General features: G+C 31.8%; 1 protein-coding gene across 3 annotated transcripts in view; it reads left to right on the top strand.

Moving 5' to 3' along the window:
* The window catches only part of RBM46 (RNA binding motif protein 46), a 54,806-nt gene extending 30,980 nt beyond the window's left edge, over nt 1–23,826 (top strand). The window contains exons 5-6 of one of the 3 annotated variants that reach the window (XM_039219139.1): nt 14,566–14,625; nt 21,854–22,122. In XM_039219139.1, coding sequence (XP_039075070.1) covers nt 14,566–14,621 — 56 coding nt within the window. In that variant the 3' untranslated portion in view covers nt 14,622–14,625; nt 21,854–22,122. Of the gene's footprint in view, nt 1–6,316; nt 6,474–14,565; nt 14,626–21,853; nt 22,123–22,951 lie in introns of those variants that run through there. The other 2 variants (XM_039219138.1, XM_039219140.1) reach the window with 2 other exon arrangements.
* Nucleotides 23,827–24,355: the final 529 nt, after the last annotated feature.

Below are 24,355 nucleotides of genomic sequence, written 5' to 3'. Positions count from 1 at the left end.
TAAGACGTGGTAGTGCATTACCTCCGAAAATGGTGCACTTACCTTTGGAGATTCAAAACAAAGAAAACAAAATAAAAAAACTTTAGTCTCTTCATCTAATTAGAAGTTTTAAATCACCAGAATATTAATAAGTACTTGGATTTTCTTGCTCTTTAAATTTGTAGGATTGGCCTAAAGATATGCTAGTTACCTGTGAGGCATTATTTATCTCGTAGTAAGTGACATTTGAACTATAAAAATGTCAGGTATACATCATTTAATGTATACATTTTTATACATAATGTAGTTCATATTTTAAGAAAATGATTTGTCTAACTATATACCTCCCTGCATTGTTTTGATTCAGTAAATATCTATGTATCATACTGATAATGAATTCTGTAATTGTATCTATAATTTTAGTATAAAAAGTAGATAGTAATACAATTATTAGAAAACAATCTGATGTAATATTATTGCCTGATAATTTGGTAAGCACACTCTGAAGTATCTCTTTTGTTTTGTGTTTAAACTGTAGCTTATTTTTTATATACAACTCAGGGGATTGGCATTTAAATAAATAAGTTGAATAAAAACATGCAAACTAGGTTGTACAATTCCAGCTTCCTTATACAGTAGATAACTATGTTGACCTTCACTTTTTTTCTTGTACATTTTGATTTTCTTTCATTATGCTTTCTAAGGATATTAATAGAGATACCTTACTTTCTTTTAACTTTTTTTTTGGTAATCCTGTTTTATATGTAGGTTTTTATAAGACTGCGTGCAAGCCCATTAACTTAATATTTTTTATTGTTACCTTTGTTTCAGCAATACATGTTCCAGTCTGCTTGTTTACTGGCCAGGTTATGCGGTAAACAGATCATTTTACAGCTTATGTGCCATATATGTGTATGACTTTTTTTTCTTCCATTGCTTTGTTAATGTTTGGTTCAAGGGTGACCAAATCTGTAGTTATGAATTGATGAAAATTATAGATTATTTTGGGCACAGAATTTATAAGATTCCAAGTGAGCCATTATGAATCTTTAAGAAACAGGTTTAATGTTGTATTCAGCACTACAAAGTTACAAGTTCTACCAAAAATAAGAAAAAATAATAATTCAAGCAGGGACGTGTTTACTAATTTCAGTGATTCTTACCTGTGTGTACTATGTGTCTACGTGTTTCCTTGAGATCTCACAAATCAGGTTTCATTGTGTGATCAAGAATCCATTAGGGATTCCTTGGTATGAAATTTAGGTTTATCAAGCACAGAAATAGTGATGATATAAGAGCATTGGAACATTACTCCTTTTCTCTTAAGCTAGAGAAGAAAAGGACTTAATGAAGCAAAAATAGGATTACTTGCCCTATGAAAGCACTCTCCTAGCTTCTGAGATGGGTTTATGAATATGATGAAAGGATTGTTTTTCCTTTTTCACTTCATAAATTTTTCCCTATGATTTACTTAGTAGTAGACTTAAGATTTTTAACTTCTTGTATTGCAGTGCATCTAGGATATCTGATTTTTCTGCTCTTTTTCCAGTCATCTACTTTTTATTTATGTACTGGCACTTTTAAAAAACCTCACCTTTCTTGATTTTTAAAAGTCTTTGTACTTTTATTTATTTTTACTTATTTATTGTAGTTTATGTGTAAACAAGGAGTTACTACATTAGTGAATATGACTTGGGAGAGAGATAGACAAGCTTTTTCATTAATTCTCTCAAGCCTCTGAAAGTAGATTATCGATGTCAATCACTCTTTAATTTGAATCAGGAAAAAAGAGAATTATTTCATTGCCTTAAGATTTTATCTCAATTTTCTGGTAATAATTTTTTTAATTTCTTCAATCTGATATTTTATATTGAGAGCTTTTCTACAATAAGAAAAATTTTTGTAGTCAACTCCCAAATATTTATATTTAGAATAATCCAAGTATAATTGGCTTATTTATTTACATTTATCCTGGAATGCTGTTTAAATGTATAGTTCATCAATTCAGGGAATTTATATACATTCTAAAGCCCTATTATAAAATCTATTAGGAAAAGTTGGAAACTTACCCTCAGCTCAGCTTTCTATTGGGGAGGGGTGGCATTGTTTCATAGTGATGGAGCACATGGACTTACGTAAAATGTCTATCCTTTTTTTTTTTTAACTGGCAATGGATGGCTTATTCCCTTTAATCTTACCTCATTCTATGAAATATATGGATTATTAAAAGTATGTAAAATACAGAAGGATTCAAATTTTAATTTGAAAGAATTAAAGCAATGGAGAATTATGAATAGGAAAATAAAGCCAAGCAAAACTAAACAGTTTATTGCTTAGGAATGTATAAATATGTGGCAAAACCATAGAGAAAAGCAAGGGAATGATTAACACTTAAAAATCAGGATCTTGAAAAAAATCAGGATCATGATAATTCTCAGGGTTAGAAGGAGAAATTGGAAATGATGCAAGAGAGAATTCTAAGTTATTGATAATTTTCTGCTTGTAAGCCTGAGTGGTGAGTACATGTTTTTATTTTTTAAATACTGTAAGCCATACATTTACATATTATACCTTTTTCTGTTTGTATAACATTATTTTATAATTAAGTAATTAAGTTGTCAAAGATGAAAGTTAGCCAGTCAGCCAAGAGAAAGAACTTGAATTATTTTGTCAAAACTAGAATGAGTCATTGTACTTTAGAGATTCTCAAATTAATTAATACAATTCAGGGTAATAAAGGAAAGTTGTGTAGTTTCTAGACCAGATCTTTTTATTCTGCTCAGACTATATCTGAAAATGTTTTCTTTTGGGCACCAGAGTTTAATTAAAACTTGACAACAATGGAGGACCTGGAAACTCTGTAATGCGAAGTAGGACAGTGAACAACTAAAGAATATGGGGCTATTTAGTCTGTAAATACTAATATTTATAGGAGAAGTATGATTGCTGTATTTAACTGTTTGTAGAGCTGGTACATGGAAAAAAAAGACTTTGATATGAAGCTCCAGGGGTTGGAATTAAATCTAATAGAGGAAAGCTTCAGGGAGGCAGATTATGATTTAATATAACCCAGAACTGTGTAAGTTTTTAAAGTACTAAAAGCTCTATATCTCTCAGTTAAAGAAGAAAAAAATATTAATATTTATTTTAAATCTGTTCAAATTGTTAAACGTTTGGGGAAAGGAAAGAGTTTTTACTAAACTATAATAACTCTGAATTATCTTCTTTAACAATGCTTTGAGAATATTAGCCTTGCTGTTTTGAAGTTCTCTGAAAAATGTATTTTTTAAAACTTGGACTTAAGAAAGTTTGTTTTCGGCATTCTTATTCTTATATGAATAACCCTTTTGTTTATTATTATTCACTCTTGTGGGCTTTCTTTTCTCCTATTTGCTTTATTACCTGACAGCTGGCTGATTGTTAATCCTTGTTAATATGTATGTTTGTTAAATAAATACCGAACACTGCTTTTATGAAGTCCTGAGGATCTGTAGTGAGTCACATCCAGTTGCTGCCTTCATAGAGTTCACATTCCATTGAGAGAGATAGTTAAAATTCTGATAAACATTGTGAAAGAGGTACAGGGTGTATGAGAATATGTAGTTGGATGACTTGACCTAATCTGGGATGAGAGGGTCAGGAAATAGTACATTGCATTTAGAAAGAATTTCACCAAAATAAAATTCAGTACTTTAGTTTGTATAGCATATAGCCTTTATAGACTAAAAGAGCCTGGCATTTGGAGCCAGATTTCCTGAGTCTATAGCCCAGTTTCATTACTTACTTGGAAAAAGTTATTTTAACCTCTTTGTTCTTCAGGTTCTTCAGTTTCCTCATCTATAAAATGAGAATGTTAACAGTGTTTATCTCGAAGGATAATTATATGTATTAAATGAATTAAAATTAGAAGGCCCATAATAGTGCCTTTTGTATATTAAAATGTGTCATATAAGTACTGAAAAATAATATTTGTTCAGAAAACAAATTCAAAACAGTCGAGTTTCCAATCATTTATGATAGTAAATATTATTTTTTTTTAGTTTTTTGGGTTTTTTTTAACATTTTATTTATTTCTGAGAGAGAGAGAGAGACCACGTGAGAAGGGGAAGGTCAGAGAGAGAGGAAGACACAGAATCTGAAACAGTCTCCAGGCTCTGAGCTAGCAGTCAGCACAGAGCCTGACACGGGGCTCGAACCCACGAACTGTGAGATCATGACCTGAGCTGAAGTCGGCTGCCCAACCGACTGAGCCACCCAGGAGCTCCGATAATAAATATTATTATTAATAATAATAGTTAAGATTTTTTGAACACTTACTGTAGGTACTATACTAAATGTCCTTATGTATTATTCTGACAGTTCTTTGAGGTAAATATTACTTTAACGTCTACCCTTTTTTTTGGTAACAGATGAAGAAACTGAGTCTTTAGTAGATTAAATAATTTGCTCACGATCCCTCAGTTAGCTAAGAGGCTGTAATCATGTGATTCTAGTGAAAAACTGACCTTAGTCTAATGTTAATCATATGATAACAGACAGTGAACTTGTAGGATATTCTTCTAAACATTAAAATGAATGTGTTCCATGTTTTACTTCTTTTCAGAGACAGTTTTTTCGTATCAGCCTTTCAAGCCCATATATTAGACCACTTCAGTGTAGTGTGGACCTCAGAGATCTCTCAAGCCTAAGTGAATCATTCTAAATTACAAAGATCTTGTAAACATACATTGTTTACAAGCTAACTGTGGGATTTTTAAGTTTACTTTAAGATAAACATTGACAACCAGTAGTGTATGTTGTATCAAGTTAGCAGATGATAGATGTTTTCTTTTTCCCTCTATCAGATGCTAGACAGAATTTCAAATACGCAGAGTTTATTTCTATCTATTTCATGGTCCCTTGTTGCTTGGTACTCTCAGTTTGTTATCTGATTATATTAAAAACAACTGAATACATGATTCATCCATATAATTTTTCACTCCAGTTATATTTAACTGTGTTTTTTCATTGTTATTCCCTTGCTTAGGAACCTACAATGGCTTGCTATTGTGGTATGAGCAGGTCCTCTGAACTTCACATTCTCTTTTTCAGAATACCCTGCTGTTTTTCCCCATCTTGCCAAACCACAGACAAATACCCTTTGTTTTGATCATCTGAATTTGTCATGATTATTGGTACTTCCAGGCTTTTCTTAGTATTGTTCACTCTGCTTAGAATATTCTTCTACATGCTTTTATTAGTTACCTTCTTACGTTAAGCTTTTCTTAGAGTAACTGAGCATGACTTGTTCTTCATAATATTACTCAACAATTTAGTGATTTTTATATTACTATTCACTGTTATATTTTTGATCCATCAGGATTGTAAAGCCAGGGGACTTTGTACATAAGTTTTTTTAATTAGTTATTTTTCCTGCATTTATATAGGTCAGTACTGCCTCCTCCTTTTAATACTTAACGTGTAGTGCTTTTCAAATAATTGAAAATGATATACATGCTGTAAGATTAAAAGATGATGATTCTTAGGAAAAATGAAATTTGGCTATGCTTTGAGCAGAAAGTAAAAATAGATTGGAAAATAAATATCTGAGATATGGATTTGGTAGGTACAGAACAATTACATTATGCATGGTGGTTAACAGGACACTATAGATTTATATTTCAATTAAGTAGAAATGGTCAATATCTAGTTTTTAAAATGCTGACATTAAAAAAATTTAAAAAAGTGGGGGTGCCTGCGTGGCTCAGTCAGTTAAGCGTCCGACTTTGGTTCAGGTGATCTCACGGTTCGTGGGTTTGAGCCCCGCGTAAGGCTCTGTGCTGACAGCTAGCTCAGAGCCTGGAGCCTGCTTCAGATTTTGTCTCCCTCTCTCTCTGACCCTCCCCTGCTCATGCTCTCTCTCTCTCTCAGAAATAAATAAAACATTAAAAAAAAATTTTTTTAATGCTGGTTAAATGAGTATTTCAAAATAGTGAAACCCTTAAAATACAGGCTGAGTCATATGGGTTATTTTGTATTAAAGACATATGTATTTTATTTATGTGTATATATATATATATAGATAGATAGATATAAATGAAATTTGTATAGTGGAAGAATAGGAGACTATGACTGTAGTAGTATAGAATATAGTAGATCTATATTACATACCATTTTATACTTTCATTAACCATTATGATAGCTTAAGTTCATTACATAAGCCACAGTTATATTTCATGCCATCTATAGCATTTGTTAAGACTTTACAAATGGAAAATAGTTGGCAATAGCTTATTGTATGTTAGTTCTAAACTTTAGGTTATAATAGCTTACATTTCTTCTTCATTCTTCTACACAGGTAAAGACTGAGAAGATGGAGTTCTTTCAGTATATTTTTCTAAAGGCAGGAAAACCCCTGAAAATTCAGGTTGCTAATACAGATACTTTATTTGGAATATACTGGAATCCTGTGCATTTAGTTATTTTCTGTTTTGAAAAGAAATAGCAGTATTCCATATTTGAGAGTCTAAAAATAATTCTTCATTTTGCATACCAGTTAATTTAAAATTTACGTAGAATTTTTCAAACTGAAAATGAGTAAAATCTTCTACAAAGATGTGTAGTATGCTCATATTGTTAGTTTTAAGTGATTTTAAACCTTTTCATCACATGTTTATAGAACAATTTATATCTACAGTGTTAGGTCTTAGTGGATACAATGAAAATTAATACCCTAATTAGCAGTAGTTTTACTAGTTTATCTCTTTCTGACTTTTATTCTTATATAACAGAAGACAAAAGTAATGTATCTGATGACTCCAGTTTTATAGAAAATAAGATCCTGTCTCTGAACTTTGAACTTTAATGTATACTATTCTTGACCTTCCGACATGCCTTTTCTTCTCCCTAGTTTTTTTCCCTGTGTCTCAATTACTGAATAATCCCTTACTAAATGATCACTGTGTTGTATACCTGAAACTTAAAAAAAAAATAAAAAATTCTTCTGAAGTAATTTCTTGGAATATATTTATTAACAATCATACTTTTTAAAGGAAATGATACTAACAAGTGGCAAATTAAAGTACTAGTAGTAACCTTGTATTGACATTTACTTGAAATTCTGCTGATGGTTTTTACTTTTGCTTTGAGGATTATCATCATCTCTTGTGTATATTAGCAGAAATGTAATTATCTTAGATTGACAATTTAAATCCTAGCATTTTTCCTGTTAAATTTGACTAAAGATTAACAAAAAGTTAATTGTAAAACTTTAGGTGGTAGTATGTGAAGGCCTTATGGAGGCAAGTCTGATTCCACATTTAATAATAATTTCAATTAGCATCTCGACTGAAAATCACCATTATGGTTTTTACGTTACTCTAAATCATTTTTATTTTATTTTGACCATAACTGTTTTATAATCAGTGGTATTATTTTTTAGTCATCACTGTAAATGATTAATTTCTCATTTGTGTATCACTATATATATAAATGGAAACTGTTGTAATTTCCCTCCTTTTTTAACTTTGTAAGTTATTATGTTAAATACAAACAAAAGTCCACAAATTGTGATGGTGGGCTTTGTGTTTACCACAGAGGGACCGCATCTGTTAAATTACCAGGTGAAGACATAAGATATCAACACCCCAAAAGGCTCCTTTGTTTGTAGCTCCACTGACATATTACCTTCTCTTTTCCCCAAGGAAACCATCCTTTTCACTTCTTTGTTTTTGAAATTTATACATTTTATATACTTTTGCCTGGCTCCTTTCAACATTATGTTTATGAATAAAGCTGGTCCGTGTTGTGGTAGTACTGTTGATTCACTCTTACTGATCCCGTTTTGATCCATCCAAATGTTAGAATTTATTTGCTCTTTCTTTTGTTGATATAAGTTTGACGTGCTTTCAGTTTGGGTTATTCGAATAATGATGCTGTGAAGTTTCTTTTTTTATCTCAGTTTTTTAAATGTTTATTTTTGAGAGAGAGGGAGAGAGAGTGCAAGCAGGGGAGGGACAGAGAGAGAGGGAGACAGAGGGTCTGAAGCAGGCTCTGTGCTGACAGCAGAGAGCCTGATGTGGGGGTCAAATTCATGAACGGTGAGGTTATGACCTGAACTGAAGTCAGCCACTTAACTGACTGAGCCACCCAGGCGCCCCTGTGAAGATTCTTGCATACATTCCTGTTAAATACATTGGAGTAAAAGTGGGTCATATTTTTAAAACTTTAATAAATAATGCCAGCTTTTCAAAGTCAGTATATAAATTTACATTTCACAAACAGTATGTGGGTTTTAGTTGTTTCACATTACTGCCAACACTTGGTCTTTTAGTCTTTGAAAATTTTGAACATTCTGGTTAGGATATATTGCTATCTCATTGAGATTATCTTTTATATCACTGTTTACTAATAATATTGAACATCTTTTAATAGGATAATATGGTACTAAGGTATTCCTTTTGATGGAAATGTCTAATTTTAAGTCTCTTTTCTCTGTATTGGGTTCTTTGTTTTTTTTCTTTATTAAGATAAAGTCCTTGTTTGATACATATTTACAAATATCTTTGACATTGGTAGCCTGAGCTAGGAGGAAAAAAAGCTGTTTTCACTCAGCTTTGGTTCCTTGCCTGAGGTGCTGACCCAGTTTGCTGGCAAAAGAGTCGATCAGAATATACAAATCCTATATGGTTGTGTTATCCTCTTAGTCATTTTTACTAATTGTGATAATCAGCTCTAGCTTGCTTTTATAACTTCCAAGGCTTTGCCTGATCTGCTGACATTTTTTCTCATCAAGCCATTGCAGCATTTTAGCCAGGCAGTACTTACTCATTTGTTAGGAAAATCAACATGTGGCTAAAGATCAGAGGCTCAGTAGCAACCTGTGTTGTAGCAGTGATGTCAGTCCATTGATTGTCTTTAGAGAGTTAATGTTGGAAGAAAAAAATCTTACTGATCAGACAAACGTGATCTGCTGAAGACACACGGCTTCACACGCGCTTTTGTAGAACTTAATATCTGGTGTTTTTCTGGGAAAAAAACAATATTGCTTTATTTGAAACAAATTAAAATATGCTGTGTTTGAAAAAAAATATCTTTTTCTGTGTGCTTAACTTTCTATTCTATTCATGGTATATACTTTGAAAAATATAGAAGTTCTTACTGTTAGTATGTTCAATTTACCAGTCTTTTAAAGTTAGTACTATTTGTGTCCTGCTTAAGAAAATTTTGCTTACCTCACATTCATAAAATATTTTCCTATATTATATTTTAGAAAATTTTTATCCTTTAAATTTAGTGTGAAGTATGTGTTCAAGTTTTATTTTTCCTTTAATATATAATCATTTACACAGCACTATTTATTGAAAAGACTACTCTTTTCTCTTTGCTTTCCTGTGCCATCATTAGTGTAAATCAAATGTGTTATATGTATATGTGTGTATGAACACTCATGCACACCTATATACTCATACATGCCTTATTCTGGATTCTTTATTCCATTGATTTAATTTAATTTACTACATTGTTTTAATTACATGACTGTGAAAAGTCTTAATATTTGGTATAGAATATCTTTATCCTTTTTTTCCCCCTCAAGTGTCTTGACTCTTTTCAGCCCTTGTATTTCCATATTACCTTTACAATTAGATTGTAAGTATAGATCAAATTTATACCAAAAAGAAGTGTTACTGGGACTCTGATTAAAATTGAATTGCTTCTGTAGATCAATTTGCAAATAAATGACATTTTTAGTATTGGAACTTCTCTGATCCATGACCATTATAGCTCTCTCCATTTATTTAGCTTTCTTTAATTTCTCCAAACATTCAGTAGTTTACTGTGTAAATTTCTCCTACATCTTTTATTAGATTTGTTTGTAGACATTTAATGTTTTTTAATACCATTGTAATAGGTGCTTTTTAATTTTGATTTCTGATCTTGTTTGTATAAATACAATTTATTTTTTATGTATTGAATAAAACTATTTGATTTTCTACCTATGTAGTCATGTCAATTGCAAATAATGAGCTTTTTCCTTCCTTTCTATCCTTAAACTTCTCTTTTTTTCTTGCCTTATTGCACTGGCTAGAACCACTTGTCCAGCATTGAATACAAATGATAATAGAAGGTATCCTTTTAAACTTTCAGTATTTTTCATTAAGATACGATGTTTGTTGTAGCTTTTATTTTTTTATTAAAAAATTATTTTGATGTTTAGTTTTGAGAAAGAGAGAGACAGCGTGTGAGTGGGGGAGGGAAAGAGAGAGAGGAAGACACAGAATCCAAAGCAGGCTCCAGGCTCTGAGCTGTCAGCACAGGGCTCGAACTAACGAACCCTGAGATCATGACCTGAGCTGAAGTCAGACACTTAACCGACTGAGCCACCCAGGTGCTCCTGTAGCTTTTATTAATAAAAGTCCTTTGTCATATTAAGGACATTTCCTTCCATTCCCAGTTTGTTAAGAGATCTTTTATCAAGGATGAGTTGGGTGGTGATCATCAAGTGCTTTTTTGCATCTACTTAATTACATTATTTTTATCTTATTCTTTTAATGTATTGAATCGCATGGATGTGCCAATATAACATAAACTCTGTATTTCTGAAATAGATGCAGTTTGGTAATCCCACATTATCCTCTTAATGTATTGCTGAATTTCATTTTTGATATTTAGGATTTTTATATTTGTGGTCATTAGTGATATTGGCCCAGACCTTTCCTCCTAAAAACAGGAAGATTTTTCTCTTTGATCTTAGTTTAGAGTTTTCAACCTTGCTTTTATTGCAATATATGTATATTCAGTCTACAAATTTCTCTAATAAAGTATGGTTATAGCTGCATCAGTTATCTTTTGCTGTATTTTGTTTTTATAATTTTTTTCAGAATATTTTATTTTGATTTCATCTTGAACATGGGTATAAAAATCTAAATATATGGAATTTTTGTAGTTATATATATATTTACTATGATCATAAAGTATATTAGCATTTCAGTCCTTTGTTTTTGTTTGTTTGTTTGTTTGTTTTAGCAACCAACTAATGTAAAGATTCCATGCCTGCTTAAAAAGAATGTTTGTGGTTTTTAATTGCAGTATTTGCTAGGGTTGCAATGGTAAAGTACCACAATCTGGGTAGCTTAAGCAACAGAAATTTATTCTCCCATAGTTCTGGAGGCTAAAAGCCAGAAGTCAAGGTGTTGGCAGGGCCAGGTTCCCTCTGAGGCCAGTAGGAGAGAATTTCCTTGCCTAGTTTAGCTTCTAGTGTTTGTCAGCAATCCTTGGCTTATGGATGCATTACTCCAGTCACTCTATTGTAATAACGTCTTCTCCATGTGTGTCTGTGTCTTCACAAGGCAGTCTCCTCTCTTTTTTCTCTACTCCTGTAAGGATACCAATCATATTAGATTAAGGGCCTGCCAAATTATACTATGACATCATCTTAACTACTTACATTTGCAATGACTCTGTTTCCAAGTAAGGTCACATTCAGAGATGAGAGCAGTTGGGACTTCAGCATATCTTTTTGGGGCATACAGTTCATTTAGGTCAAGTTTGTTAATCATATTTAAGTTTCTTTATCTTTTCATGATTTTTTGTCTGTTCATTCGTTATTGAGAGAGGGTTAAACTACTCACCGTGATTGTAGATACATGTTTTTCTTCCTTTTGGTTCTGTCAGTTTTTGCTTTATATATTTTGAGGTTAGGTATTAGGTGAATGGAAATCTAGGATTGTTCTATTTTTCTGGTGAAGTATACCTTTTATCATTATATTGTCATTCTATCTCTTTCATGCATTCCTGCCTTAAAGTGTACTTTCTTTTTCTGATATTAACATAAGCCTATAAGCTGTCTTTTGGTTAGAATTTGCATATTATATATTTTACCATTTTGTGAGTATTTCTCTTGTATCATAGTCGTAAGATGATACCATTGTATAGTTAGATTCTGTTCTTGTTGCTGCTCGTTTTTGTTGAAAGTCTGTTCTTTGAGTGTTTCGTCAGCTTGCATTTAATGTACTTATTGATTTGCTTAGAATCTCTCATCTTTCCATTTGCTTTTTATCTCTTGTTCTGTTTCTCTTTTTTTCTTGCCTTCTTTAGGTGGATGATTACTTGGCCCTTTCTCTTTTAGCTTTATTAGATGTAGAGTATTTACTTTCTTTTAGTGGTTACTCTGTAAACTACAACATGCACTCTAATCTAATCTAAATCTAATACTAATTAATGCTTTTGCCACATTTCTAAACAATGCAGGAACCTTCATATACTTATTTCTTCTTCAAATTTCTGTAGTGTCTTGGTATTTCCATATGTTTTAAACTTGTATATTTTAACCCCTGCATACCTAATTATAATTGCTTTTTGTTAATATATACATTTGTATTCATTTACCACTTATATATTTATCATTTCCTTCACTCTTCATTTCCTGTTAAATCTCTAAGCTTCTATTATGATTGTTTCTTTATGTTCTGTCCAAAGAATATTCATTGTATTTCCTTTGGTGTGGATATGCTTATGACGGATTATCTCAGTTTTATTTAGCTGAATATGTCTACCTGCCTTTCAAAAGGGTATTTTTTAAAATTTTGTAACTTAAAAAAGTTTTTTTAGATCAGTTGTTCTTCTTTAGCCCTTTGAAGTTATAATTTTACTCACTGTCTTCTGGCTTCCATTGTTTCTGTTGAAAAGTCAGCTGTAATTTACTTACTGCTCCATCCCTGGGGGAAGTTTTAATATTTTCTCTTTATCTGTGATTTTTGGAAGTGTCACTGTGATGGACTTACCTGTTATTTTCTTGGTTTTTATATTAATTGACACTTTTCACCACTTCTGAAATCTGTAGATCAATGTAACTTATTTATTTTTAGAAAATTCTAAGTTAATCTGTTTTCAAATACTGCTTTTGTCTCATTTTTTTCTTCCTTTTTGTATTCCAGTTACACCTATGTTAGACCTCCTTAGTGTATACCATGTATCTGTTATGTTCTTTTAGCATTTTTCATTTTTTTGTATGCTTAGTCTGTATTTTCTTCAGACCTTTGTTTGGTTCATGAATTCTTTTTTTAAATCTGTGTCTAACATTCTGATAAACCATTTATTTAGATTTATTTCTCAGTTCTAGAATTTCATTTGAATATGATTTATATTTTTCTTTCAAAATTTTCGGTCTTTTATTTCCTTGAACATATTAGGCATAGTTGTTTTAATACTCAGTTCTGAAAATTTTATCTAAATTCTCTGTAGATCAGATACTATTGGTTGTTGTTTCTGTTGGTTTTAGGTCACATTGTTTTATTTTTGTATTGCTGATTATTTTTTATTGAATGTCATATATTGTCTATAAAATATAGAGGTAATTTGCAAGCTAGTATGCTGTTAGGTTTATTCAGAGATTTACTTCAGAAAGATGGCCAAAGGACTGGCAATCCCAAATTGCGTTAATCCAGGCAGGGATTGGGAAGAATTGAAGTTGAATTTAGTCTCAGTTAAAGTTGGTCTACTTTTAGTTCAGTTTTATTCAGATTGCAATCATGCCTTATCACTAGCTCCTTAGCTCTAGTTTTGCCCTTTTATGCACAGAAATTTGTCTCTTGTTATCTTCCCTGGTCTGTCAGATCCCTCTTGAGTTGGTCAAACCTTCTAGGGGAAACACACCTACAAAAGATGTATAAACCGTTTTGAGTTTCCTTCTTATTCAAGATCATAGTCCCATAATTCTTCACTGTCTTTCTTGGTTCTTCTCAGTGCTTTCAGATGGATAGGTTTTGCTTTTAATAATTACCTACATTTTCTAATTCTTACCAGGAGCGTTGAAGTTATATAATTTCATCATATAAAAATCAAAGTATTGTGAAATTTTTTTTCTACTGAGTTGTACCCTTTAAGATGGCAACTTAATAATCTATCATTCTGTGTGGATCATCAAACATTTTCATTTGTTCATACTTTTTTGCACAATATCTTAGCATGGAGTTGGGTGTACATCCTTACCAGAAAACTTTAAGGGATATGAAGAGATAACCACTAAAATGTATGAATGTCCAAAGTTGTACTATACATACATGGTTACATTAGGCTTTAAGTAGGTAAAGTTTAGCAGATGATAACATTTTTTAAGGTTAGTATTATTTTAGCCATCTATATCTTTTTAAGACAGAAGGAAAGGATTTTGATATTTTTCAAATTTGTTTAGGTTCTTTGGCTGTCTACTTACCAGAAATGAGACAGTCTTACTTGTTTTTAAGAGTCTCATGCTCTACCGACTGAGCTAGCCGGGCACCCTATTTGTTTTTAAAGTCCTTTCTTTATTTTATTAGTAGACTAATATTTCTTGGAAGACCAACTAATGACTTAGTTTGTATAGGAAGATTTTTTTTTTTTGGTAATATATTAACTCATACTTTTTGTTCAGAATACTGTTTTTTTGTTCGTCTTTGCAGAAATTCAGAAATTATAATTGTCACTTGTTTCTTTTGTTCTCTAATTTTATTTTCCTATTTACTGATCAGAAGGTTTTTAACTAAAGTCATCAAGGATTCCATGCACTTCCAAGATTAGGGATAACATCAATCTAAAGACTCAATTCTTTTCTGTCTTCACTGCTTACAGACAGGGAACACAATCTCTTCAGCCTGGACCTATGTAGAAGAATTTGGAGAAAATAAACAGGTAAGAAAAAGTCTTTTAGGAGTATTAAGTGATATGTTTAGTTTTTAGAAAGTCAGTTATAAATTATTCTTCTTATGGTTATAAGAAGATATATTTTAAATTGTCTAATGAAAGCTTGTGAAATATTTTGATTATAATAGCTTTAATTATAGATTCACTAAGCAGAAGTTTTAAAAAGTTAAACTAGTTTCCATATTTCAGGTCTTCTCAAAGCTTATAAACATACTAGTGTACATTGTGAACCACCAAACATGATAAACAGTATTTTAATGTAGATGTAGTTGGAGTGAATGTAATATGTAGATTATCCAGCATTTCTCAAACTTATCTGAAAAATTTGAATATTTTTGAACTTATAAAACCAAAATTATTTTTGATACAATTTAGAATAAAAGTTATGTTTACTAGGATTCACCCTTTAGTTTTTCCAACATTCTACTGAGAAGGGTAAGTTTTAGTAGATCGTTAAAGGTGGCTTATAGTTTGAATAATGATTACCATTCAAACTCCTTTTCACATGTTGAGGCAAAAAGAATGTTGTTCCTTGGGCAGAATCCATGTACTAGTTCTGTGTTCTTGAGTAAGTTACTTCATCTTTCTGTGCCTCAATTTCCTGGTTGTTAAAGAAGAAAATAACAGTACTTATTGTAAGGCTGTTATAAGGATTAAGGTAGTGCTGATGTTGCACAGTTATTTTTGGCACTTAGTAAGTGTTCAGTAAATATTAACTCACTAATAGAATTAACACTTAAGATATAAGGAAATATATTTATTATGCTTGAGGCTTTTAACTTTATATATCTTAACCCTAACATAAAAATTCAAGTATGTGTTACTATTCTCAGAAATACCTTTTTTACAAGTTTTTGTAGTTGAAATTTTGAATGATGATGACTAATTTTACCAATAGAAATGAAACTTGAAAAGAGTTGCTATCTTTCCTAAGGCTTTTTTCTTCTCTTCACTTTTGCCCAGATAGTCTTTCTAGTGAGCTGCAGTTTCTGAGCCATACTGAAGCTAGGTAAACTGTAGCTCGGACCGTAATTCTCTGTCTTACCGGTTGCTTTTCTGTTAATCTTTTCCAAACGGTTTAGAAATTGTCATTAAAAGGAATTTGACATAATCTATTAAACAAAGGTAGCAAACTGAAAGCTCTAGATATGGTTTGGTTTCTTTTGTTTTTTGAAAAGAAAGCAGCTTGGTTTAATTGTAGTACAAATAGCTAGACACCTGCTGTTTTACATTTGGTCTTCTTTGAGTTCTTTGTTTGTTACATCTTAGCCTCTGGGGGCTTTTGAATTTGTAATCACTGTGTTTAACATAGTTCAAGAATTTTCCTGTTTTACTTTCAATGCTTTCCCATCACATATTGGCCCCATTAAAAGTTCTTTCCAAAGTCATTTGCAAAGTTGTTCGTTGAAATAATGTTTCTAAGGTCAGACAAGCTTGGGAAAAACTGTGTACTTACTACATACTGCCCTTGGGAAAATCATAATGCTTATTAGCATGTTGAAAATCATTGTAGGAACAACCTATGTAAGTGTTAAACCCATTTTGACTAAATTTTTTTCAAGATTTTATTTGGCTAAGGGATTCTTGTTTTGAAGTACCTGAATTGTATGGGGGTAGTTTGGGAAACCCTGAAACTAGCTCAAAGAAACAAGGGTTTTGTTTTAACCTTATTGAGGTATAATTTAAATACAATAAAATGCACATTTAAAGTATACACTTTGGTCAGTTTTGATGTATGTATACATCTGTGAAACTATATCACAATCAAGAAAACAAACATTTCTGACATCTCTAATGTAACCTGTTACTCCTTTGGCCTTCTTTCCCAGGCCACCACTGACTTGCTTGCTGGCACTGTTTATTAGTTTGCTTTATCTAGCATTTCAAACCTTTGTTTTTGAAAGTTTAAATTGCTCTCTTTAGATAATTTAGAATGAAACAGTTTTAATTTAAAAATAAAACTACAGATATCTGACAATTACGTTTATGCAAATTGTTATGTGCTGTCAAAAGTTTCACAGTAAGAATTTGAAACTTAAATTACTCTTCCAAAGTTATATGGAAAAATACATTGTAAATTAAAAAAACACTTTAATTGAAAACAAAAGCAGATGATTTTTCCCTACCCCAAAACTGAATCTGAGAGATATAATGACTTTAGTAAAAACTGAGAACTGACTAATTTGTACTTTATAAGAAAGGAGTTAGAGATCATAACTTTTGTTCTCATCCAGCCGCCATTACTAAAATTAGCATTCTCAAAGCCTTTGAAAAATCTCAAAACAGAAGAACTGACCTAAGGTACTCTGTGAGCCTAGTCTTAGAAAAAAACTTTGGTGACTTCATGTCTCTTCTTGCTCTTTGCTGTCAGTTGCGTATAGCAAAATATAAGTAGAGGATAAAAGTACTGTTTTTTGGTCCAAAATTTAATTGTAATAGGGAAAATCAATAAGATAAAAATGCGCATAAATTTGATAATATTAATAACTCATGTGGTAGCCAAAGTATTACTTAAAAATTTCTAGTTAATGATTTTAGAAGTTGTTTGATAGTTAGCAATTTTGAAAATTCCTTCCTTTGCTTTAAAGTTAGCTCTTGATATTTTTTACTAGGATGAAAAGTACAAAATAATGATAAATGTTATTTACATTACAATATAGATTTTTAAAATCTGTTTGAACCCAGCCATGTTTTTATATTGTGTGTGTATACAATGCTGTTAAAAAACACTTTTGTAGTTAGCGTACAGTGAAGAAAGTTACTGAGTTATTTCAGTTGTGGCTGTTTGAATATTAGAAATTGAAATAATAAAATGATGAAACGAGGAAAATTTTAAAGTCATTTTAATAAAGCCCCAAAGAAATCTAAACAATTACTTAAAATATATATTAAATGTAGGGATATGTGTTAATGACACAGGAAATGTGTTTTATAGATCAAAAACAGGTGATTCATTCTCATACATTGCTTTTGGGAGGGTAAAACAGTATATAGCTACCTTGGAAAATAGTTTAGCTACCTTGGAAAATAGTTTGGCAGTACCTCAAAAGGTAAACATAAAGTTACCATTTGATGAGCTTCCAACTCTTGGTTTTGGCTCAGGTCATGATTTCATGGTGGTAAGATTGAGCCCCACGTCAGGCTCTGCGCTGATAGTGTGGAGCCTGCTTGGGATTTTCGCTCTCACTTTCGCTGCCTCTCCCCCTGTTCCTGCATACACACACACTCTCTCTCTCTCTCAAAATAAATAAATAAACATTAGAAAAATTACCATATGACCCAGCACGTCCATTTCTAGTTATTTACTCCAGAGAATGGAAAACATATGTCCATATGAAATTTTGTACATGTTATTCTTTAGCAGCATTTTTCATAACAGGCAACAGGTAGAAACGACCTAAATGTCCATTGACTGACTAGATAAACAAAATGTGGTATATTCACACAAAGGTTATAAAAACAAATGAAGTTCTGATATATGCTATAACATGGGTGAACCTTGAAAATGTTATGTGAATAAGCCAGTTAAAAAAGACCACATAAATTTTATGATCCCATTTATATAAAAAATACCGAATAGGCAAATCAATAGAAACAGAAAAATTATTGGATGCTGGGTCTGAGGGAGAGAATTGGGGGGGTGGTGACTGCTAATTTGTTATAAAAACAAATGAAGTTCTGATATATGCTATAACATGGGTGAACCTTGAAAATGTTATGTGAATAAGCCAGTTAAAAAAGACCACATAAATTATATGATCCCATTTATATAAAAAATACCGAATAGGCAAATCAATAGAAACAGAAAAATTATTGGATGCTGGGTCTGAGGGAGAGAATTGTGGGGGTGGTGACTGCTAATTGGGGGGAGAGAATTGTGTTTGAGGTGATGAAAATCACTATCAAGAAGGATGGTGGTGTTGGTTGCACAACTTTGCAAATGTTTTAAAACACTGAATTGTACACCTAAAAAGGGCACATCAGAAAGAGGGAGTGGATGTGAAGGTAGAACTTAAATAGTTAAGAAGGAGAGGAAAAAACAACTATGAGGAATGTCCTTATTATTGGAAAATTAACGAGAGTGATCAGAAACAAATTAAAAGAAAAAGATAGCCAAAATAAGTATATAAGAAACTTTCATTGAACTCAAATTATGGTCTCTGTTAAGGGATTCCTCCCTCTTTATATGAAGCATAAAAGCAGAGAATCCATGGTGTTTGCTCAAGGTATATAAGAGAATTAGAAACAAAAAAACAAAAACCTGGAGTAAAGCAGTGTATGTCCATTGTGTAGATTTTCAGTGAGAAATGTATCAGTGGTATTTGTCTCTTGTGTTGGACAGAAAAATGCAGTAGGCCAAAGTATCGCTTACAGAAGTGTGATTGATAAGTAGGTGGTGAATGTACCGCCAGTTTCTGTACTTGCTCCATGTCAGTGCTGCAGCAGTTACTAACTGTTCACTTTCCTGCCTATTCTAGACTCAGCTTCCAAATCGTTTGGAATCCGGGATCCTTTTAGCCATTACTACTTGATTAGAATTGGCATTTAAGGTTAAGCCTATTTGCTAGTCTATAGATAGATCAAAGTTATTTTGTGAAAATGTGGGTATTCATTCAAGATATAAATAACAAAATTGTAGAGGATTTGATCAAAATGCTATCTCTATTTAGAGCGAGTTATTCTCACACTTTTTCTTTTGCAATTGGGCCTTCTCTTCAAATGAAATTATTAAGACAACATTTCGCATATAAAACAAGGGAATGCAGAGCTGTGTGGGTTGAAATGAAGTGTGGGGGCTGGGTAGGTGCAAGCCTCAGCCAGGTAGCTTAGAGCACCATCTACCATATTTTTATTCCCCGGGCCACGACAACCTCTTGGGACACTTTGCCCAACCTGCCTTTGCGAAGATTGCTGGAGTGAAAAAGTGTGGTTGACAAGAGTAGTTTTCTAGGAATTAAGAGGCCTAATTTCTAACTTGTTTTTTTTTCAACTCTGGGAGTATTGAACAGTCACTTAATCAGCTGTCTTTTGTCTGTGTCATTCTTCAGTGTAAAGAGGTGTTTGGAATTAGAGGCTACTGAGGAGGACTTAACTGATCACTGGTTTATGATTTTAAATTAGAGAACTTGATTAGCTAAAAACTTTAATAATAATAATCAACAATAAAAAGTCAAACCAATAAAAATGAACAAAAGGCTTGGTACATACTTTACTAAAGAACAAATTCAAATGGGAACTGAACACATTATTAGTCACAAGGGAAATCCAAATTAAAACCAAAATGGAGATACCATTTCACATCACTGGAATAGTTGTGATTAAAAACTCTAGCAATACCAAATGTTGGTGAGCATGTGGGGCAGCCAGAGTTTTGAATTTTACTGGTGTGGACATAAAATGGTCACATTGGAGAATGGTTCAGCAGTATCTATTTGCCCTGTGACTCAGCAATCTCATGCCTACTTATTTACCCAAAAGAAATGAAAATCTGTATCCACAAAAAGAATTGTATAAGAATGTTCATAATCGCCTTGTTCATAATAGTCGGAATTTAGAAACAACTCAAATATTTACCTGTCAAGAGGTAAATGGATAAAAAAACATTATGGTCCCTACATACAACAGAATACTGGTGAACAATAAAAAGAATAAACTGACATATATGATATACATGAATGAATCTTAGAAATTATACTGAGAGAAAAAAAGCTAGATATAAAAATTACATAAAAAATGCATTTTGTATGAAGTCCAAGAATAGGCAAATCTAAGCTATAGTGAGAAGTCAGAAAGTGACTGCTTCCAACAGAGGGGCTGTTTATTAAAAAGGAGTCCAGAAGACTTCTGGATTGATGGGTCTACTCTAGATCTTGTTTTGAGTGTTGTTGGCATAGGCTTATACAGTGATCAAAACTCACTGAAATGAACACGTAGGATATATGCATTTTATTGTATGTAAATTATACCTTAATTTAAACAGTATTAAGACAGTTGAATACATCTCAGTGTAAAACTCTTAGCATTCCCTTCATAAAGGGAAAGGGGAGTATAGATCCCAATCTGAGGCAGAAACAGTGGGATTGAAGAGCTAAGGATGTTCACTGGGAAACAAAACCAGGGGTGGGCAAGTAAGTATATGCTAGGAATTTTGACTCACTTATTAATTTGTTATTTCATAAGAAAGTGATGCTTTCTGATTTTATTTTTTGTGATATATATCGTATGTTAGAGCTAAGGATTCATCTAGGTTTATGTCACTAGTTACTATTTGGTATGCATTGTATTTTCTAATCACCCAGATGTGTTTTTCTGAATAGATTTTAGAATCTTATATTGTAATAAAATTTATTTTTGAAATGCTTGTAAAATCTTAAAAACATTGAAGCTTTCGTTTCTTAAGCTTTGTAGTTTTAGGGGGATTTTTTTTCTCTTGTTCTATCACAAAATCAACATTTAATTGTATATTTTAGCCTCTTTAGAAATGTGAGAAGACCCACACTGATTAGTGTATTTTTAAATTAAAGGTTTACTGTAGGAAACTATTAGAAATGCTCATTTACCGACCTAAGTACTATGCCTGTAGCCAGTTGCCTGGCTATCATTTTTGTGAATCATTTCCTGAAGGTACCTCTTTTATTTACATTTCAGTGAATAGGTTGCGTTAACTCTTGCATGGGTATAAGCCTAACGTGAAAGTAATTTCTCTGAAAACTACATTTTCCCTGAGAAGTCTAACAATTAAAAGATCTGTTTTTCTAAATCATACTGTCTATGACCACACTGTTAAAAATTGAAAGAACTAATTGTATCATAGATACATGGCTAATAAGGAATTGACTGCATTTGTGTAATAATCTTTAGGAGGGGAGAATCATAACTTTTTTTGAAGCAATTAATTTGAGTTATAGGAGCACTAAGGTTTCTGTTAATACTAAATAACGTACCTTTCATAGGCATACTGGATCCTTTAAGAGAAGAAAAACAATTCTGTGATACCTACTTACCCTACTTTGGATATTAGAAAAGCAAATGGTCTCAGAGTATTTTAAATTTATTTTAATTTTATATTTCTTCTTGGAACAGAATGCTTTTATTGATCTTATGGTACCATTCATAGAAAATAAAAAGATTATAAAATTAAGTTAGAGTTTTACAGTGCTAGAAATTAAACCTATATTTAACTGATTTTTATTTTTTCCATTTTTTTCTTAACCAGGTCCTTACTGATGTTGCTTGAGCTTATTCTCCTGCAGTTGATCTCATTCCTGTTGGCTAAATATTAAGTCCCATGACAACATTAAGTTAATGCTTATATGTTTTAGGCCTCATCCATAATACCAGGAAAATATAGAAAAAACTTTACTTGTACATTGGATTACCTAATTCCTTTTCTTTCCTTCCTAGAAACACCATAACTTTTATAAATAATCATTTTATAGTCAGCGTCAGACCCTTGGCTTATTCTACCCTAAAGAACATAGTTGAGTTTTTGGAAAGTACAGGATTTACAAATTTGGTCTTTAATATTCATAAACATATATAAACATTACAATTAATGAAGCAGGAAATTATTGATGCATAAGATGAATGTTTATTGTGGAATAGTAATATTTCAAATATAATTGGTTTTTAAAAAAATAATTTGGTTTTAATTTTTGGATTTTTCTGTACTGTAAGTTGATAATGGTTTCTTGAAGTTTATTTTATAAACACGATTCATTTTACTGTTTTATGGTACAAGTAGGAACTCTAATGTTAAATTGGTGTATTGAGTTATAGAAATGTTTATATAATATTTAAATAATGAAATATTGGTCAGTTAGTTTACACCAATGTTTTTGCAGTCCAGGGGGGAATGCTTCTGCTAGTTTGATGCCTAATACAGTTTCAAGAAAAAATAAGCAAATATGAATTTGCTGTTTTTTATCTTTTCTTCATGGACTAGCCTTTAGCATCAGAACCAAATTTAAAAGGAGCTGCATTGTGGAGCAAGAGAAATCAGAGGTTCTCTTTTTTTCTGTGATGAAAAACACACAAAACTTAAAAGATACGTAAGAAAAAAATATCCAAGAATGCATTCTAGTAGATCTCTGAAACGCTGAGTCAGTGAAAGAAACGTAATGCTGACTGATAAAACTATCAAAACTTGTAATGCAGTGAATGCTCAGTCTTTACCAGCAAAATAGTATTAGCAGGATTTCGAATGTTAGAACATGATGTTAAACTGTGATTATAGTTGTAATGCGTTGTCTCTTTGAATTAAATTTGTATATGTAAAGATGTGCAGTATAATTGTTCATGTATTTATTTACAGACTACAATTTCCGTCGCAGCTCAATAAATAGTCTTTCCCCTGTTAGTGCTACCCTCTCTTCTGCGACTCCCAGCGTGCTTCCTTATACTTCAAGGCCTTATTCTTATCCAAGCTATCCCTTGTCACCAACAATATCACTTGCTAATGGCAGCCATGTTGGACAGCGACTATATATCTCCAATCAGGCCTCATTCTTCTGAAGAAGATATTGTAAACATGAGTATGAAAGTTTCTTTGTAAAGCATGCAGATTAAAATACTGTTTCATTTTAGAATTGGGTTTGCACATTTGGTTTTAAAATGATAAATATATATTTATTTCAACATAGTAAACATCAGTCATAATTCTGAATAACCTACAGTTGTAGAACTTACAGAAATGCTGAGTTTAAAAAGTTATTCAGTGGTTTCTCTTGATAAAGGTATAGCAAACTACTGTTCTTTTTAAACTTTTGGGATTTTTAATACTTCTAATTCCTGAGTGGGCAATGAACCCAGTAGTTTATGTTAAATTTTTTCATAAAAACTTTGCTAAATAGCATTTTACAAGTATTTAAGCACTTGCAAACAATGGTTACACTAGATTTGATTACCAAGGATCACTATCTATATTAGAGATTATAAGAATTATATAACCAGAAGCATCTAACTATTATGTAGAAAGTAATGAAGGGAAAAAAGATTAAGATGCAGATTTTATGCAGTACCGAGAAAAAGCAGTCTACCATTGTGGTCCTTGAAAATAACTATAAATATTTTGTTTAATTATTTGTTATAGAAATAAATTATAATTTTGCTGTTAATGTATTTCAGGTTTTTATAGTTATGCTTCTTTTGTTTTTGATATTCACTATATAGTTGTTTGAATAAGTGTTAATGGTTTTTTAATGTTGAAATCATGTGTTGTTTAATTTTTGTACTTGAATTCAAATTCTTTGACATTAAATATGTGATGTTTCTAATATGCATGTGTTTTATTTTTGTTTATTAGTATGCATAAGAAAATTAGCTCTTACAATCACCTTGAGCTTTTCATGGGACCAAAGCAAAGGATAGTGCATGCAGAAGATTATTAGTTTGGTGGAACATACCTTTTCAGGAGCCAATAGAAATACTTTGTTGGTAAAGCCAGTAAAGTTTCCTTCTTTTACTTAATGAATACTTAATAAATCCAGTCATTTTAAGTGTTTAATGGTTTGGTGAAGTATGTTTATAATGAATTTCTTAAAAAAAATTTTAGTATTTGCTGTTTATCTTAGAGAGAGAGAGAGCACTCGTGTGTACAGGAGTGGGAGAGGGGCAGAGAGACAGGGAAATACAGAACCCCAAGCAGGCTCCAGGCTCCTAGCTGTCAGCACAGAGCCTGACACGGGGCTTGAACCCATGGTCCATGAGATCATGACCT

The sequence above is a fragment of the Hyaena hyaena genome, unplaced genomic scaffold (assembly GCF_003009895.1).
Source record: "Hyaena hyaena isolate Hyena2069 unplaced genomic scaffold, ASM300989v1 scaffold_795, whole genome shotgun sequence".
NCBI classification, from domain to species: domain Eukaryota; kingdom Metazoa; phylum Chordata; class Mammalia; order Carnivora; family Hyaenidae; genus Hyaena; species Hyaena hyaena.
This window is presented reverse-complemented; position numbering and strand designations above follow the sequence as displayed.